Source organism: Prionailurus viverrinus, chromosome C1, assembly GCF_022837055.1.
Source record: "Prionailurus viverrinus isolate Anna chromosome C1, UM_Priviv_1.0, whole genome shotgun sequence".
Lineage (NCBI taxonomy): Eukaryota > Metazoa > Chordata > Mammalia > Carnivora > Felidae > Prionailurus > Prionailurus viverrinus.
The window spans coordinates 171671933-171692433 of record NC_062568.1 but is presented as its reverse complement, the minus strand read 5'-3'; the positions used below and the strand labels follow the sequence as shown (position 1 = coordinate 171692433).

The following is a 20501-nucleotide window of genomic DNA, read 5'->3' as shown; positions in this document are numbered from 1 at the left end:
CCAGTTCCAACATGGGGAGTGGGAACTCCCACTCCCCATCCCCAAATACCAAACAATTCTTGGACACCAGTAGGTCTGAATTCAACTCCTCTGACACCATCTACCCAGAGATAGCATCACATTCCACAGCTTAAGTGTTAGGTACCACACTGACCCACACCCACCACTTCAGATGCCAGTCAAAAACCTCAGACTGGCTACAGTTTGGAGGTTTCAATGACTTCCTCCTTAGGTTTGATTAATTTGCTAGATTAGTAGCAAATTGCTAGGCTCACAGAACTCAGAAAAACACTTACTTATATTTACCAGTGTATTAAAGGATATGATAAAGGATACAAATCAACAATAAGATAAAGAGATAAATAGGGCGAGGTCCCAAACAAAGGAGCTTGGGGCCTGGTTGATCTGGTGGTATGAGGAAGGGTTCTGGTTTCCTAAGTGTGGAAGTTCTCTGAAAAGGACCAAAAGCTGTCCTCTTGGGTTTTTATGGAGGCTTTAGTACATAGTCATAATTGACCAAGTCAACAGCCATGGGCCAGCCTCCAGCTCCTCTCCCCTCCCATATGGTAGTGGTGTGTGGTGGGGTCCAAAGTCACCTTCATTAATAATAAGACACTCAGTTTACCTTTATGACTTTGAAGCATTTTCAGGAACTGTGGATGAAGACCAAATCTATCTGAGAAATATATTTTAGTCATCTGATGACCAAATAATATTTCTTATAAATCATTATATTGCAGATACCCATTGTACATGATCTGATTTACTTAGTTTCTAATTTAGCTAACTTTGATGGAGCAATTGCTACATGGTTAGGCCCCCAGAATGGTCCTCTGTGTATGTGGGGAAGGCAGACATAGGTTTTTCAAAATGCTGTAGAAGCCCAGAGGAAGAAATTATTATGAAGAAGGTAAATTTAAACTGATAAGAGCAGATACTACACTTGATCTTAGCCAAAAGGTCGAGAAGTGATGAAGAAGGTTAATTTAAACCAGATGACTAGGATTGCCCAGCAAAGGGTAGAGAAAGGATATTCCAGGCAGGTACGTAGATGGGTACAGAGAGTTGAGATACAAGGTTTGATGAGTAGTTGTACTGTGTGGGTGCAGAGTAGATTGTTTTGTGTGTGCCTTGGTAGATGGGCAGAGTCAATAGTGTGCAGGTGACAGAAGATACATTTGTAACTAGACTGGGTATGGTTTTGAAACCTTCAAATGCTCCCTTCAGGAGTTTGGAATTTAGCCCACAGAATTAGTTTTAACAGAAGATCATGTGATTATATTGTGCCTTAAGCAGATCAGTCAGGCATTAGTTTGAGTTGATAGGTGGAGAGACCAGAGGTCAGGAATCCTCTCAGGAGGCAGTTGCAGCAGGGTGGATAAGAAATGGTCAGTGCTGGGGCACCTGGGTGGTTCAGCCGGTTAAGTGTCTGCCTCTTGATTTCGGCTCAGGTCATGATCTCACAGTTTGTGAGACTGAGCCCCGCACTGGGCTTAGCACAGAGAGGGGAGTCTGCTTGAGATTCCTCTCTCTCTCCCTCCCTCCCTCTCTCTCTGTCTCAAAATAAATAAACATTTTAAAAAAATGTTCAGTGCTGCAGTAGGAACTGAGAAAATGAGAAGTCATATTTAAGGGCGGTGACCAATTGCATTTAATTTATAGTTAAACTTTTCTGTCTTTTAAGTTAGATCAATTTTGAACAGTATTTTTCTTTTCTGCTATTACAGTCTGGTTTTGAGTTGTATCTTGCATAAATTGAGGTCTGCTGTCAGTCTGTTCAGGTTGCTATAACAAAATTTGTCCTTGGCCCCCAAAATTCATGTCTTTATCATGTCATCAACTCAAAAGTCTTAAGTCCACAGTGTCATTTAAATATCTCAATCACATATGGATGAGACTCAAGGTGTGTTTCATCCTAAGGCAAATTCTTCCCCAGCTGTGAACCTGGGAGATCAAACATGATATGTGCTTCCAAAGTAGAATTCCGGGACTGGAACAGGATAGACACTCCCATTCTGAAAGGGAGAAATAGGAAAGAGAGAGTCCTGAGCAAATCCAAACTCCAACAGGGAAAACATCATTATACCTTAAGGTTTGAAAATAATCCTTGTCTCCATGTTCTGCCCTCCAGGTACTTTGAGATGAAGGTCCTGCCTTCTAAACACACTGGGGTGGGGTGTGGGCCCCCAAGGCTCTAGGCAGCCCTGCTCCTATGGGTTTGCTGGACACAGCTCATTTTGTGGCTCTGATTGTCTAGAATTGCACATGGGTGACTTTGCTGGTCTGGGGTCATGGACATGGCTTCACCCCCAAGGTTCCATTGGGTGTTGCCCTAGTGGGGACTCTCAATGGTGGCCTCACTCCCATGGTGGTTCTCTGCCTGGACCCTGAGGATCTTGGAGGCATCCCTAGAAATTTAGGAGGAGGCAGTCATGACCCTACAGCTTTGCTGGGTGCAGCATATGCTTCACCAGAGCCTGTCAGAGCCCAGCCTAGGGTGGCAGAGGAATGGGATGTTAGAATGAGGGGGAGCAGAGCCCATGAAGTGAGATGGCACTGGGCAGTGGTGACTCTTCCTTTCTTAAATTGTTCTGCCCCTAAGGTCCTTGCACTCTGGGTTTGTGAAGGGAGGGGTAGCTCTGATGATCTCCTTGCCTTTGGAGTCGTTCTTCCATTGCCTTGGACAATAGGTCTTGGTTTGTGTGAGATAACGGAAAACATAAATATTTGGACTTTGACCCTGTTTCCTGACACAGGGCTCCTGAAACCCTTGTAAATTCTCAAGTTCACCAGAAGCATCTTTTGTTTAGTGAGATGACTCTGGGTGGGCTCCTACATGACCCTGGTATGGGGACTGGTCACCAGAAACACCAAGCCTTGATTAGAAGCTTGAAACTTTCAGTCCCACTCCCCATCTTCCAGAGAGGAGCTGGAAATGCAATTAATGATCATGCCTACTATTAAGAACAAAAGTTCAACTCAGTTTATTAAGTGATTCATGAATCAGGCAGCATCCCATTAGCAAGTAGAGGGAAGCTCCTTAATTTAGACCAGTTTTGAATATGAGTATTGACTTTGTATTATAACACTCTATTCATTTTATGTAAGTTGAGAGCTTTTGCAATACAGATGGAGGATAGATTTGCATTCTATACTCTGTTAAATAAAACGTATGTATGTATGTATGTATGTATGTATGTATGTATGTATGGGAAAAGCATGAGCTGGGAAGGGCAGAGGAAAAGGGAAAGAGAGAATCCCAAGCAGGCTCTGCACTGTTGGCACAGAGCCCCTTGCAGGGGCTTGATCTCACCAACCATGAGATCATGACCTGAGCCACGATCAAGAGATGCTTAACCAACTAAGCCACTCAGGTGCCCCAATGAAACCTATTTTTAAAACCCAACTTTGTTTTTTTTTTTTTTAATTAAGGTATAATGTACATATAGTAAAAGTCACCTTTTTAATGCATAGTTCTGCAAGTTTTGTCCAACATATACATTCATGTAACTACCACTGTAATCATGATACAGAACAGTTCTATCACTTCCCAAAATTCCTTGTTCACCTTTGTAGTCAACCCTTCCCCCTCCCCTCCAGCTCCTGGCAACCACTGATCTGTTTTGTGCCCCTGCAGTTTTCCCTTTCCAGAATATCATGTGAAAAGAACCAAAAAGGCTTTGAGTCTGGCTTCTTTCATTGGCCATAATTCATTTGAGATTCATCCATGTTATTGCACATACTGGTAACTCGTTCCTTATCGATGAGTGGCAGGCATTCCATTATATGGATGTGCCACAGATTGTTTATCCATTCCTTGGTTGAGGCTTTTTTATTTTATTTTATTTTATTTTAATTTTTTATAATTTGACATAAAGACTTTTTTTTTCAATATAATTTATTGTCAAATTGGCTAACATAGTGTATACAGTGTGCTCTTGGTTTGGGAGGTAGATTCCTGTGATTCATTGCTTATATACAACACCCAGTGCTCATCCCCAACAAGTGCCCTTCTCAATGCTCATTACCCATTTTCCCCTCTCCCCTGCCCCCCGCCCCCATCAACCCTCAGTTTGTTTTCTGTATTTAAGAGTCTCTTACGGTTTGCCTCTCTCCCTCTCCGTAACTATTTTTTTCCCGTTCCCTCCCCCATGGTCTCTGTTAAGTTTCTCAAGTTCCACATGAGTGAAAACATATATCTATCTATCTTTCTCTGACTGAGTTATTTCACTTAGCCTAATACCCTCCAGTTCCATCCATGTTGTTGCAAATGGCAGGATTTTATTCTTTCTTATTGCCAAGTAGTATTCCATTGTATATATAAACCACATCTTCTTTATCCATTCATCAGCTAATGGACATTTAGGCTTCTTTCATAATTTGGCTGTTGTTGAAAGTGCTGCTATAAACATTGGGGTACATGTGCCCCTATGAATCAGCACTCATGTATCCTTTGGATAAATCCCCAGTAGTGCGATTGCTGGGTTGTAGGGTAGTTCTATTTTTAATTTTTTGAGGAATCTCTACACTGTTTTCCAGAGTGGCTGCACCAGTTTGCATTACCACCAGCAGTGCAATGGGAATTCCTGAGTTGTTAATTTTAGCCACTCTTACCGGTGTGAAGTGGTATCTCATTGTAGTTTTGATTTGTATTTCCCTGATGATGAGTGATGTTGGGCATCTTTTCATGTGTCACTTGGCCATCTGGATGTCTTCTCTGGAAAAGCGTCTATTCATGTCTTCTGCCCATTTCTTCACTGGATTATTTGTTTTTCGGGTGTGGAGTTTGGGGAGTTCTTTATAGATTTTGGATACTAACCTTTTATCCGATATTTCATTTGCAAATATCTTCTCCCATTCTGTTTGTTGCCTTTTAGTTTTGTTGATTGTTTCCTTTGCTGTGCAGAAGCTTTTTATCTTGATGAGGTCCCAGTAGTTCATTTTTGCCTTCAATTCCCTTGCCTTTGGAGATGTGTCAAGTAAGAAATTGCTGTGGCTGAGGTCAGAGATGTTTTTTCCTGCTTTCTCCTCAAGGGTTTTGATGGTTTCCTGTCTCACATTCAGATCCTTCATCAATTTTGAGTTTATTTTTGTGAATGGTGTAAGAAAGTGGTCTAGTTTCATTCTTCTGCATGTTGCTGTCCAGTTCTCCCAGCACCATTTGTTAAAAAGACTGTCTTTTTTCCATTGGATACTCTTTCCTGCTTTGTCAGGGATTAGTTGGCCGTACATTTTTGGGTCCAATTTTGGGTTTTTTATTCTGTGCCATTGGCCTATGTATCTGTTTTTGTGCCAATACCATACTGTCTTGATGATTACAGCTTTGTAGTAGAGGCTAAAGTCTGGGATTGTGATGCCTCCTGCTTTGGTTTTCTTTTTCAACATAACTTTGGCTATTTGGTGTCTTTTGTGGTTCCATACAAATTTTAGGATTGTTTGTTCTAGCTTTGAGAAGAATGCCTGTACAATTTTGATTGGGATTGCATTGAACGTGTAGATTGCTTTGGGTAGTATTGACATTTTAACAATATTTATTCTTCCAATCCATGAGCACAGAATATTTTTCCATTTCTTTATGTCTTCTTCAATTTCCTTCATAAGCTTTCTATAGTTTTCAGCACACAGATCTTTTACATCTTGGGTTAGGTTTCTTCCTAGGTATTTTATGGTTCTTGGTGCAATTGTGAATGAGATCGATTTCTTGATTTCTCTTTCTGTTGCTTCATTATTGGTGTATAGAAATGCAACCAATTTCTGTTCATTGATTTTGTATCCTGCAACTTTGCTGAATTCATGTATCAGTTCTAGCAGCTTTTTGGTGGAATCTTTTGGGTTTTCCATGTAGAGTATCATGTCATCTGTGAAAAGTGAAAGTTTGACTTCTTCTTTGCCAATTTGAATGCCTTTTATTTCATTTTGTTGTCTGAGTGCTGAGGCTAGGACTTCCAACACTATGTTAAACAACAGTGGTGACAATGGACATCCCTGTCGTGTTCCTGATCTCAGGGGGAAAGCTCTCAGTTTTTCCCCATTGAGGATGGTATTAGCCATGGGCTTTTCATATATGGCTTTTATGATGTTAAGCTATATTCCTTTTATCCCGACTTTCTTGAGGGTTTTTATTGAGAAAGTATGCTATATTTTGTCAAATGCTTTTCTGCATCTATTGACAGGATCATATGATTCTTATCCTTTTTTTTATTAATGTGATGTATCACATTGATTGATTTGCAAATATTGAACCAGCCCTGCAGCCCAGGAATGAATCCCACTTGATCATGGTGAATAATTCTTTTAATATGCTGTTGAATTCAATTTGCTAGTATCTTGTTGAGAATGTTTGCATCCATGTTCATTAGGGATATTGGCCTGTAATTCTCCTTTTTTGTGGGGTCTCTGTCTGTTTGGGGAATCAAGGCTTCATAGAATGAGTCTAGAGGCTTTCCTTCCATCTCTGTTTTTTTGAAACAGCTTAAGAAGGATAGGTATTAACTCTGCTTTAAATGTCTGGTAAAATTCCCCTGGGAAGCCATCTGGCCCAGGACTCTTTATTTGTTGGGAGATTTTTTTGTTCAATTTCTTTGCTGGTTATGGGTCTGTTCAAATTTTCTATTTCTTCCTGTTTGAATTTTGGTAGTCTGTGGGTGTCTAGGAATTTGTTCATTTCTTCCAGGTTGTCAGTTTGTTGGCATATCATTTTTCATAGTATTCTCTGATAATTGTTTGTATTTCTGTGGTGTTGGTTGTGATCGCTCCTCTTTCATTCATGATTTTATCTTATTGGGTCCTCTCTCTTTTCTTTTTAAGAAGTCTGGCTAGTGGTTTATTAATTTTGTTTATTTTTCAAAAAACCAGCTCTTAGTTTCATTAATCTGTTCTACTGTGTGTGTGTGTGTGTGTGTGTGTTTGATTCTATATTGTTTATTTCTGCTGTAATCTTTATTATTTCTCTTCTGCTCCTGGCCTTGGGATTTCTTTGCTGTTCTGCTTCTAGTTCCTTCTAGTGTGCTATTATTAGATTTTGTATTTGGGATTTTTCTTGTTTCTTGAGATAGGCCTGGATTGCAATGTATTTTCCTCTTAGGACTGCCCTTGCTGCATTTCAAAGGATTTGGACTGTTGTGTTTTCATTTTCATTTGCTTTCATATATTTTTTTATTTCTTCTTTAATTGCCTGGTTGACCCATTCATTCTTCAGCAGGATGTTCTTTAATCTCCGTCCATTTGGAGGCTTTTTCTTGTGGTTGATTTCAAGCTTCATAGTGTTGTGATCTGAAAATATGCATGGTATGATCTCGGTTCTTTTATGTTTATTGAGGGTTGTTTTGTGACCCAGAATATGATCTGTCTTGGAGAATGTTCCATGTGCACTCAAGAAGAATGTGTATTCTGCTGCTTTTGGATGAAAAGTTCTGAATATATCTGTCGAGTCCATTTGGTCCAGTGTATCATTCAGGGCCATTGTTTCTTTATTGATTTTTTGCCTAGATGATCTGTCCATTGTTGTAAGTGGAGTATTCAGGTCACCTGCAATTACCGTATTCTTATCAGTAAGATTGCTTATGTTTATGATTAATTGATTTATATATTTGGGTGCCTCCAAATTGGATGCATAAACATTTATAATTGTGAGCTCTTCTTGATGGATAGACCCCATAATTATGATGATATGATGCCCTTTTTCATGGTTGAGGCATATTTAGATTGCTCCAGTTTTGTTGTTGTTGTTTTGTTTATGGAAAATTATCTAAATTAGCTTGAAAGTTTAACTCAACGTGTGAAAACCCTAAGTGATATAAGAATTTAAAAGTTAGAAGTAAAGGTGTATCCATGTAATGATTACAGCTGTATATATGCTTGTAAACTAGAAGGACCAGAAGAAGCAATATGGAAAATTGAGTATAGGAAACTAGTTTGATTGATAGGATTATAGGTGATTAGCTTTTTCATTTTCTAAATTTTTATTTTAACTACAACCCTTTATTTTGACATAATTGAAAACATACAGGGAAGAATTATAAGAATACTACAAGGAACTCCTATATACCTTGTACTCAGTTTTACTATTTGTGCTTACATTTTGCCCCATTTGCTTTTTTTTTTTTTAACATTTTATTTATTTTTGAGAGACAGAGAGAGAGCACAAGCAGGGAAGGGACAGAGAGAGATGGAGACAGAATCTTAAGCAGGGTCCAGGCTCTGAGCTATCAGCCCACAGCCTGACGCGGGGCTCGAACCCATGAATCGTGAGGTCATAACCTGAGCCGAAGTCAGCTGCTTAACTGACTGAGCCACCCAGGCGCCCCTGCCCCATTTACTTTATCTCTTTTTCTCTACATACATTTATATATGTGCATATTTTTTTCTGAAGTAGTTGGAGGTTGGAGACCTTATGCCCCTTTATCCCTAAATAATTTTTTTTATAAATTTTTCAAGTTTTTATTCATGTATTTTGAGAGACAGAGCAAGTGAGGGAGGGGCAGAGAGAGAGAGAGGAAAAGAGAGAATCCCAAGCAGGCTCTGCACTATCAGCATGAAGCCCAATATGGGGCTCAAACTCACGAGCCATAAGATCATGACCTGAGCCCAAACCAAGAGTTGGACGCTTAACCGACTGGGCCACCCAGGCGCCCCATACTTTATCCCTAAATAATTTAATGTATGTTTCTAAAAACAAGGACATTCTCTTAATCACAGTATAGTTTTCAAAATCAGGAAATTTAATATACATAACATACTAATAATACCTAATCCAACAAACATATTCAAAATTTGACAATTGTTCCAATAGTATCTTTATAAAAGATACTATAAACTTCATTTTTTTCTCCTTGTCTAGATTCTAACCTAGGATCCTGAATGCACTTAGTCGTCATGTCTCTTTAGCTTTCTTTAATCTGAAACAACTCCTTAGCCTTTCTTTGTAGTTCTTGGTATTGACTTTTTTGAAGAGTACAAGTACATTCCTTAGGAGTAGAATGTTTCTCAATTTGCCTTTGTCTGATGTTTCCTCATAATTAGATTCAGATTGTACATTTTTTTGCAAAAAAATACCACTGAAGTGATGATATCCTTCTTAGCACATCATATCTGGAGGCAAGATAAAGAAGTTTCCCCTGCTATCTGAAAATAGAGCATTTTCCTATGAAACCTTTCAAAAGTTGAAATGGTGCAGAGTGAAGAAGCAATTACCATGTTGTAGCAGCTAAAATCCTCTTTGGGTTTTTTGTTTTGTTTTGTTTTGTTTTTGGTCAGCAAAAACAGAGATTAATGTTGGTCTTTCATAAAAGCAAAGTGACGTAAAGGGAACCATTGGATAGCAGAGGATACTTGTATCTGTGGCCTGTGGGAGCTTGTAGTCTGGACTCTGCTCCATGAAGTATCAAGATACTTTGTACACTGAAAAGTGCTACTTATCAGTGTATCAGTTAGTATTTTATCATATACAATTAGGAAGTGACAAGCTTAGAAAAGGGCATAGTGATGATTAAAAGTTGCAAAGTTAGACAAATGAAATGGGCTTGTGGAGGACTAGTTGTGGCCACTTTATTTGAGGTCATTCATTCAGACTTTTGACTGGAAGATAGTGTACCATAGATAATTCTGCTCTAAATGGAACAGGAGAACATAAGAATTTAGGTAAGGGAGAGAATTCAATGTAATTTCACTTCCATTCAGTCACTGTTTACCAATTGTATGCTGGGAACAGGAGACACAATTTTTTATTTTATTTTTTAAATGTGGTATCTGCTCTGGAGAAGCTGTCATTTAGTAGGGTTTTACAGAAGAGGAGTTTCCTGGCCTGGATCTTGAAGGATAAAATAAAGGCTAAGACAGAGGTATTCTAGATACAGGAAGTAGCACTGACAAAGGCATGGAAGTGTGGGGTAGCCTGCCATGCTCTAAGTACTTACTGTATGTATCTCAGCATGGCAGGGGTGCGGGTTCCATTCCTCATTAGTGATATTATTATGATTCCTCTAGTAGGCTTGCTTTTCGGCTTCTTAGACTTCCCATACCTACTTGTTCACTCTTATTCTCAACTGATTGCTTTGCCTTATACATTGTTGAAAAAATAGAAGCCATTAGACCAGACTCCTTCATCTTCCATTCCAAGACCTAATCTAGACTTGCACCCATCTGATTCTCTTTCTTCCATTTAGTCACCTCTTCTTCTTATCATAGGCCCCTGGATCTCATCCTCTCTCACCTTCTCAGGTCTTTTGTTCTTCTAGCTCCTTTTCCCTGGTTCACTACCATCAGCAGGCAAAAATGCTCTGATATGTTAATCTTAAAAAAGAAAAACAAAAAGTACATTTTCCTTGATACCGTAATCCCCTCCAGAGACCACTCTTTTTCCCTGTTCCTCTCAAAGTAATATCTCAAAAGAAGCACACTGTATTTCTCTCTCCTATTCACTCTTTAATTCACTATAATCTGACTTCTGCCTTCCACTACTTCTTCAGATTGTTTTGTCAAAGTCACCTTTACTCTCCATGGTGCCAAATCCAGTGGGTATTTGACCTTTGGCAGCATTTGACATAGTTTACTCCTCCCTCCCCAATTCTTTCTCCTTTCTCAGCTTCTGCAACACCTCTTGTATCATTGGCTGCTGCTTCCTCTTCTCTAAATAATGGAGTTCCATAGGATGTTGTCCTGGCCTTTCTTCTTTGTCTATAATTCCCTCAAGGGAAGCTTATCAGTTCCCATGGATTTAAATACTTTGATTATGTTGATAGTTATTCCCATTTTACATCCAGCCTCAACCTCTCCTCTGAGCTCCAGATTCTCATATCCAACTGCCTTTTTGTCTCACAGACATCTCCTACTTCATGTGTCTAAAATGCAACTTCGATCCCCTCTACTTCCACTGCTTTCTTCCTTTTATCCATATGTGGCACCGCTGCCCCCTCAGTTATTCAGGAACACCTGAATATTCGTGTCCTTTCCCCCCACCCTTAGATCCTCCTCATTACTCTTTGGTAGCAAAGCCAATGGATTCTGTCTCTAAAATGTATTTGAATGCACTTCCTTCTCTCCATTTCCACTGGCAGACTGCCTTCACTGGGGTTCAGACCACCATCACTTCTCACCGTTAGTGCAGAGCCTGTCGTGGGCCTCGAACTCACAAAACTGAGATCATGACCTGAGCCGAAACTGAGAGTCAGACATTTAACCATCTGAGCCACCCAGGTGCTCCATCTTCCTCATGATTTTATTTTTTTTTTAATTTTTAAAAATATTCATTTTTGAGAGAGACAGAGTGTAAGCAGGGGAGAGGCAGAGCGAGAGGTCGACACAGAATCCAAAGCAGAATCTAGGCTCTGAGCTGTCATGTCAGCACAGAGCCTGACATGGGGCTTGAACTCACAAGCTGTGAGATCATGACCTGAGCCAAAGTTGGACGCTTAACCGAATAAACCACCCAGGTGCTCCATCTTATGATTTTCTTAATGTCACCTTCTCTTCCGTAGCTCACTTTATTGTAAGAATACAGAACATAATACAAATAACATACAAAATATGTGTTAACTGACCTTTTATGTTATAGGTAGGGCTTCTGATCAACAATAGGCTCTTAGTAGTTGTTAAGTTTTTAGGGAATCAAAAGCTCTGGAGAATTTTCAACTGCACAGGGGTCAGCACCCCTAATTCCCACATTGTTCAAGGGTCAACTGTAGGTTGCTTGGTGATAGTTCTTACAACAGTGTGCAGAATGAATTGGGGAGGGGGGAGGCGAGAACAGAGGTGGGGAAAATGGTTAGGAGGCTGCTTGAATAGTCGTTTATCTTTACATGGCTAGCTCATTTACAAAATTTACAACCTAATTTAAATATCACCCCCTCAGAGAGGCCTGTCTGACCAGACTATCTAAAATAGAACACCCAACACACACATATATAATTTATCTATATCTTCTTGACCTGCTTTATTTTCTTCATAGTAACTATATTTCACATTTTTTTTGCTTGTTCATTATCTCTCTCCCCAACTAGCTTCATGAGGGTAGGTTTCTTTGGTTTATGTATTTTTTTTTAATTTTATTTTTTATTTTTTAAAATTTACACCCAAATTAGTTAGCATATAGTGCAACAATGATTTCAGGAGTAGATTCCTTAGTGCCCCTTACCCATTTAGCCCATCCCCCCTCCCACAGCCCCTCCAGTAACCCTCAGTTTGTTCTCCATATTTATGAGTCTCTTCTGTTTTGTCCCCCTCCCTGTTTTTATATTCTTTTTGTTTCCCTTCCCTTATGTTCCTCTGTTTTGTCTCTTAAAGTCCTTATATGAGTGAAGTCATATGATTTTTGTCTTTCTCTCATTTCACTTAGCATAATACCCTCCAGTTCCATCCATGTAGTTACAAATGGCAGGATTTCATTCTTTTTGATTACCGGAGTAATACTCCATTGTATATATTTACCACATCTTCTTTATCCATTCATCCATCGATGGACATTTGGGCTCTTTCCGTACTTTGGCTATTGATGATAGTGCTGCTATAAACATGGGGGGTATGTGTCCCTTCAAAACAGCACACCTGTATCCCTTGGATAAATGCCTAGTAGTGCAATTGCTGGGTCATAGGGTAGTTCTGTTTTCAGTTTTTTGAGGAACCTCTATACTGTTTTCCAGAGTGGCTGCACCAGCTTGCATTCCCAGTTTGGTCTATGTATTTTTAAGGGCAGTGCCTACCACCTAGTGAGCACTAAATATTTGTAGAAAAATGGGGAAAAAAGCTTAATTATTTTATGGGCTTAATTATGGTTTTCTTTGGTAAGAGCCACAACATCTCTGTTCTTAGGACTTTTGAAAATTACTATTGTTAACTATTGAAAAACCTAATATCTGCATGACTCCATGGGTTGAAATTGATTTCTTTTCTCCAATTCTTTTAGAACTCATCAAATTGAGGCTGCTCCAACTAGCTCTGCGTTTGATGGATTTAAGGCAAATCTTGTCTTTAAGGAGATTGAGAAGAAACTTGAAGAGGTAAGTAAGATTTGTATAAAATACTACGGGGAGGACCTTGAGCCTAGAGCCTTGAGCCAGTCGTTGCCATGAAAGGGTACAAGTTGAAAATTTATATGATACTGTCAAGTATTGAGTGTATTTTAGACTTTTTTTCTTTTTTTTGTTTCGTTTTATTTATTTTGAGAGAGAATGACAGAGCACAAGCAGGAGAGAGGGGCAGAAGGGGGGGGAGACAGAGAGAGAGAGAGAGAGAGAGAGAAAGAGAGAGAATATCTCAAGCAGGCTCCATGCTCACTGCAGAGCCTAATGTAGAGCTTGATCCCAGGATGCTGGGATCATGACCTAAGCCAAAATCAAGACTTGAAGCTTAACCAACTGAGCCACCCAGGCACCCCTTGCATGTATTTTAGATTCCTGAGTGTCTATTATAGTTTCTTCTTAGTTCTGGTAAGACTGTATTTCAGAGATGTGTAAATCTCCAAACTTGAGTAATATAAAGAACCTATGGTAAAATTCTGTTAAAATCTGAACTGTAGAGGAAAGGCTAATAATATCCTTGTCACTCTCCTCAGTTTTCTTTTTTGGGGAGATAATAATTTTGGACAAAGTTTGTATGTAAAGAGATTCTAATTTATTTTGGTGTGATTTCTTTCTGAACTAAAAAGAAGAAGAGAGAGAATCCCTAGCAGGCTCTGTGCTGGCAGCACAGAGTCTGACATGGGGCTTGATCACATCAATTGTGAGATCATGACCTGAGCAAGATCAAGAGTCAGATGCTTAACTGACTGAGCCATCCAGGTGCCTCAGAAAGAATAATAAAGTGTATCTTTAAATGTGCCTAATAACAAAACTCTTTTTAAAAATAAATCTTTTGTGCTTGAGCTTTTTCAAAGTAGGTTTTTCTTGTAAAAATAATGCTAATTTAAAGGAAATTCATGCTATATATAGAAAAGAAAAATTAAAAATCCCCTGCATTTCCAGGGGTGCGTGGGTGGCTCAGTCAGTAAAGTGTCCAACTTTGGCTCAGGTCATGATCTCATGGTTTGTGAGTTCGAGCCCTGCATTGGGCTCTGTGCTCATAGCTCAGAGCCTGGAGCCTGCTTCTGATTCTGTGTCTCCCTCTCTCTCTGTGCCTCCCCCAGCCAATTCTCTGTCTCTCTCAAAAATACACACATTAAAAAAAAAAAAAAATTTAAAAAAAAATCCCCTGCAATTCCATTACTTTGAGTTCACTAAAATGTTAACAGTGATTGACATTGTTTCAGACATCTCTCTATGTTATACAGTGCTACATAACTAGGAACATATAATATGTGTTGGGTTTTTAAAATTATACTCTGTATACAAATCTATTTTTATGTACAATAATTAGCTCTTAATAGATACTAATCACACTAAGGCAATTTAACTAACTTTTTTCAAAAAGAGCTATTCTTTTTCTCTCTCTCTCTCTTTTTTTTCTTTGAGAGCTATTCTCTTTAGATGGGATTACATATTTACTTCATTGTTTCAAAACTAAAGGCATCTTGGGATATCATTACTGATATTAAGTTTCAGACCAATAAGGCACAGTTATAGCCACAGCCACACAGTTCTAATTAAACATCTATTAAGGTGACCAAAGTGGGTTGAAATAAAAGGATTCAGAAAAGTTAAACTGTGTATTTCATTCATGATACAGTGTGAAAGGCATACATTGTGCATTTCTCCTCCTTATTGTAGCACAAAGAACTTATTAACATCTAAAGTGATTGATTGAACTGTGGGTGGGAAAAGAGTCAGTGTGACTGGTGTTTTGACAAAGGTCCCTGTATTTCTAAGATTTTCATGATCAACAACCTTCCAGAGGTAGACAGAGAGCAAGGTTTGCCGGTTCTGAGCAGGCAGGCACCAGCCCAGGAGCCGCAGACCTGTCTTGCCACCATCTTGTGGGGATATACCTGCATGGGTGGCAGGGGGTGGGGGGAAATACCTGTTTTATAACCCGCTTTTTTCTCTTAACAGTGTGTTCCATGCCCATACATATAAATCCTTACCATTAGTTTTAATGGCCACCTAGTGCACTTTTGAATTTATGTATCATTTATTTAACTAGTCTCTTATGATGAACATTGGTTGTATTTAAATTTTGCAAGTAAAATAGTGAGTGGTATAGTAAATTTCCCTTTTTAACTCATCTTTAAATACATAATGCTGGGTGCCTGGGTGGCTCAGTCAGTTAAGGGACCAACCTCGGCACAGGTCATGATCTCATGGTTTGTGAGTTCGAGCCCTGCTCGGGCTTTCTGCTGTCAGTGTAGAACCTGCTTCAGATACTGTGTCTCCCTCTCTCTCTGCCCCTCCCCTGCTCTGTGTCTCCTTCTCTCTCAAAAATAAACATTTTTTTAAGTTAAAAAAATAAGTACTTAACACCATGATCACTTTAGCATAAATAATTAAAGGGGGAAATTATTGGTTTGGATATCTATTTTGCATTTTGGCATATATTGCCAACCTATCCACTGACCAAAAAGAGGGCACTAATTTACAAACAACAGTTCGTGGGTGTGACTGTTTTTTCTTCACACCTTCTCTAGTGCTATGTTGGCTGGTTTATAAAAACCAATCTAATAGGAAAAAATATCTTATTATTGTTTTTTTTTTAAAGCAATTTCTTCCCCCAACATAGGGCTCGAACTCACCACCCTGAGATTAAGAGTTGCATGCTCTACTGATTGAGCCAGCTCTGAGGCCCCCCTCTCATTACTGTTTAATTTCTTTCATTCTGTATGTCCACTAAACTGAAGCTGGACTCTATAAGGGTTCAACTTGAATTTTTTTTTCTTGCCACCAATATTTGCCTGCAGAGCAATCCATCAGATAATTGCTTCTGCCAAGTTACCCCATTTTTTCCAACTTTATTCTGTCAAAAAAATCAAATAAAAGTAATTAGAGAGTATCTGGTATGGCTGTATGTCAATCACTGAATACTTCATTATTGAGATGAACAAACCAGTGCTGTTTTTCCATTTTTTTTTTTTTAATTTTTTTTTCAACGTTTATTTATTTTGGGGACAGAGAGAGACAGAGCATGAACGGGGGAGGGGCAGAGAGAGAGGGGGAGACACAGAATCAGAAACAGGCTCCAGGCTCTGAGCCATCAGCCCAGAGCCCGACGCAGGGCTCAAACTCACGGACCGCGAGATCGTGACCTGGCTGAAGTCAGACGCTTAACCGACTGCGCCACCCAGGCGCCCCTGTTTTTCCATTTTTATTCCATCTTCTTTTAACTTTGCAAATGTATTCCTCCTGCTCCCATTTTAATCCTTTTCTCCTCCCTCCATAACCTCACTTGCATGGACTTTGTCCCCTTGTTTCCTTCCCACGATTGTAAGTTTCCTAAATGTTTGTAAGGACTAGAAAGAGTGAAAGTCTTGAAATCTTTTGTCAATTCATGCATTTTCTGCATTAGCAAAGGAAGTCTGGCAAGAGATTTTATTTCCACTTTTGTCGTTGTTAGCAATACCCCATTGCCCTTCTTTGAATTCTGTCTTAACTTTTTGTTCCAGTTAAGTTTGAGACAGGCCCTACTCCTTGACCTTTTGCCTACTCAGAAAGAAGTACTTTTCTTCACTCAAGGACACACTTAGAACTTTCTTAGTATTAATGATCTTTAGTTTCACAAAATGTGTATTTTCTCCCTTTTAGCTCTCTCCTTGTCCATTTCCTTACTCTCTCACGTCCTCTTCAGTGAAAAATGTTATTTTATCAGAGGATCAGTTGATTCTTAAAAGTAACAACAAGTGCAAAATCAATCTACATCTGTTTTAAGGAGGCAGGTGGAATTTCTCTCCAAGTATGTTAGGTAGAATTCCTAAATGTTTGCTGGGGTTTTCCTGCTCTGACTTGTTGGTGTCTGTCATAGCTCTATTCCTGAGGCATTATGCAAGCAGATGGCATGGATGCACCTGGAAATAGTCATTCATGAGCTGTTGGCCCCAAGGGAAACCTGGCTCTTGGGTGGCCCACTATATCAGGATTATTAACTCCCTCTTCTAGATTGTTTTCACAGAAACTTGAGAGATAAAAGATCTCAAGGAATGTGGAGAAGACTTGAACTTGCTTTTAAAAAAATTCCTTTATGGAGACAGAAACTGCTTTCATAGGCTAAAGTTGGAAATATTGATGTAACCTACTTTGTAATACAGTATGGTCAAACGACAAGAGCCTTGAATTTAGAATTAAACCAAACTGGGATTGAGTTCTGGTCGTGCAATTTACTAGCCATATGTCCTTGCCCCTCAAGGAACAGCGTTTAGTCGGAAGATAAACATGGAAAAATTTTCCCAGGGGAAAAAAAATAACTGCTTTAACTAGAACCATGGATGCATTGGGCAAAGGGCTATCAAAGTGTCCAGTAGAGACAGAAATACCTTCCCAGAAGAATTAGCAAGTGAGCAGGGACTTGATGAGGTTTGTGTGAGAATGTGACTAGGAGGAGGTGAGTGAGCTGGGATGGGGCATGAGCAAAGGCATGGAGGCACATGTGGTTATGGAATTCAGGATGATCAGTATTGTTAGAACATGAAGACTGAGGAGAATGAGAAAGTAGCTGAAGCTAAGAACAGATAAACATCCCTCAGATTTTGAAGAGTTTTGAGTGATACGTAAAGACAGACTTCATTCTATAGGGTATGGGGAGCCACATTTAAGAAATTCCACTTGGATGTGTTAGATGGCTTATGTTAATGTTAGATGAGTTATATTAGGTGGATTACTCAGCAGCCAGATAGAGCATAGTCTGACGTGTTCTTAACCTTTATGAATCTCAGCTGTTTTTTTCTTTTCAAGGAGCTGATATTAGTACCTGTCCAACTACTTACAGGGGTTTATGGAGATTAAGGAAATAATGTATATGAAAGCACTTGAAAACTTTATAGCCCTGAAAAGATTATTATTGTCGTTAATAATTTCTCCTAAATGTAACTTAAAATAACTTAAAATAACTTTCCAGCTTCATTCCCCCAAGATCCAAAAGTAATTGGTGGTTGACATATTACTTGTATAATTCTCTATACTAACCCAGAAAATAAGTTGACCCCTCCACCCAAAAAGACTTTGCTTTCAGAACCAGTTATGTTTAAGTTCTAAGTGTGGAAAACCAGAAACACATGTAAAGGAATTTATCTGCAAAAAAAAAAAAAAAAGAGAGAGACTGGGGTGTGTGTGTGGGGGGAGGGGGGGTCCAGTATTTAGGCAGGCCAGAGTGAATCTTTCCGAAACTAGGACAAAGGAAAGCTGCTTCAGTAGAACATGCTACTGTGCCCACCCCCATCCTCCCTTTCCTTCCACCAGTTGTATCCAGAAAGCCATTGTCAACAAAGGATTTGGCAGATGAGGGAGTTGTTGCCTGTTCCTTTCAGATTTTTCTGGGTAAAAGATCCTAAGGGAGCTTGGGGATTGCAGCAGGCCTGGCTGTTCACATCATGTATCTATTTAAACATTTAATTTGGGGAAAAAGCCAGAGAAACGAACTTCATATAACTCCCAGAGTTTGTTTGTTTGTTTTTTCTTTACAGGAAGGGGAACAGTTTGTGAAGAAAATTGGTGGTATTTTTGCCTTCAAGGTGAAGGATGGCCCTGGGGGTAAAGAAGCCACCTGGGTGGTGGATGTGAAGAATGGCAAAGGATCAGTGCTTCCTAACTCAGGTCAGTGAAGTAATGACTTCATTTACAGGAGCACTGACAAGTTCACAAGGGAAAATAGGGGTCTGCTTTGGTGTTTCCTAAAAGGGGTGGCTGTAGAGGTATAGGACCTTGTTAAAGAACCAGTGAATCCTTGAGAACAGGAATATGTCACAGCTGCCTCCTCCCAAAGATTGGGAGGCTCCATCACGGAGTTGACAATCTTAGGCTTTAGAATTAGACAAACTAGTGTTGGGATCCTGGCCTTACCACTCACAGATTGTGGTTTTGAACAAATTATTTAACTTTTCTGAGCCTTGGTTTTCTGATCTCTAAATGGGAATAATAAATGGTACCTATTTCATAAGGTTGATGCAAAGATTAAGAGAATTATCTTTTAATTATCCTATAAAGCACATGTGGTAGCATGTGGTTACATGGCCTTGAAAGTTCTGTCTATACCCAATCACTACCTCCACTTCCTCTCATCCCAGTCTTTCTTTTTTTTTTTTATTTTTATTTTTATTTTTTATTTTTTTTTCAACGTTTATTTATTTTTGGGACAGAGAGAGACAGAGCATGAACAGGGGAGGGGCAGAGAGAGAGGGGGACACAGAATCGGAAACAGGCTCCAGGCTCTGAGCCATCAGCCCAGAGCCCGACGCGGGGCTCAAACTCACGGACCGCGAGATCGTGACCTGGCTGAAGTCGGACGCTTAACCGACTGCGCCACCCAGGCGCCCCTCATCCCAGTCTTTCTTGAACCCACTCCATTCAGCTTGTATCCTCATCACTATTCCAAAGCTGCTCTTGTCAAGGTCACCAGTAACCACCATATTGCTAAATTGAGTGGTTCTCAGTCTTCATGATATTACACTTCTAGGCTTTCCTCTTATCCACTGCCTGTTCCTTCCTGGCCTCTCTTCCTGTTTTCTCACCTCCAAATTTCTAAACATTAGAGTGCTCCAAGGCTCAGTTCTGTCTCCATTCACTCCCTGGGGATCTCTAGTCTCATTCTTTTAAAACCATCCCTACACTGATAACACCCAGATATCTTCACCATGGACTCATCCACTGAACTCCAAGGTGTATATCTAACTGACAAGTTTACTTGGATACTTGGTAGGTATCTCAAAGCTAACATGTATAAAACTGAACTTCTGACACCTGGTTGGCTCAGTTGGTTAAGCATCCAGCCTCAGCTCAGGTCATGATCTCACAGTCTATGAGATTGAGCCCCGCATGGGGCTCTGTGCTGACAGCTCAGAACCTGGAGACTGCTTCGGATTCTGTGTTTCCCTCTCTTTCTGCCCCTCCCCCTCTCATGCTCTGTCTCTCTCTCTCTCCAAAATAAATAAACATTTAAAAAATGAAAAAAAAAAAAAAAAGCTGAACTCCTGATTTCCTCCTACTCACCTTTAATTATGTATTCCTCTCACCATCAACCCATCTCCGTAAAAATTGCTTCTCTGTCCTAGCAGTTCTTCGGTTCAAAACCCTTGGAGTCATCATTGGCTCCTCTTTTTCTCACACTCCACAGTCTGATCCATCAGCAGATTCTTGGTCTAAGCTTCCATCATTGTTTTGCTTGGTCTCCCTGTTTCTAACCTTGCTCCCTACAGGTTCTTCGCCACATACCAGCTGGAGTGATCATTTTATTTATTATTTTTATTGCTATTGTTATTATTACTATTTTAAATATTTATTTTTGAGAGAGAGACAGAGCATGAGCAGGGGAGGAACAGAGAGAGAGGGAGAGAGAAAATCTCAAGCAGGCCCTGTGCTATCAGCTATCTGGTAGCTGAGAGCGCAGAGCCTGACTCAGGGCTCATTCTCACAAACGTTGAAATCAAGAGTTGGATG

The 20501-nt window shown here is 39.7% G+C and overlaps 1 protein-coding gene and 1 pseudogene across 2 annotated transcripts in view; one reads left to right on the top strand and one right to left on the bottom strand.

Moving 5' to 3' along the window:
* The window catches only part of SCP2 (sterol carrier protein 2), a 123317-nt gene that overhangs the window by 88432 nt on the left and 14384 nt on the right, over positions 1-20501 (top strand). For both annotated transcript variants that reach the window (XM_047871457.1, XM_047871455.1), the window contains 2 exons: positions 12899-12992; positions 18533-18662. In XM_047871457.1, coding sequence (XP_047727413.1) covers positions 12899-12992; positions 18533-18662 — 224 coding nt within the window. The remainder of the gene's footprint in view (positions 1-12898; positions 12993-18532; positions 18663-20501) is intronic.
* LOC125174332 (uncharacterized) lies at positions 857-973 on the bottom strand (annotated as a pseudogene).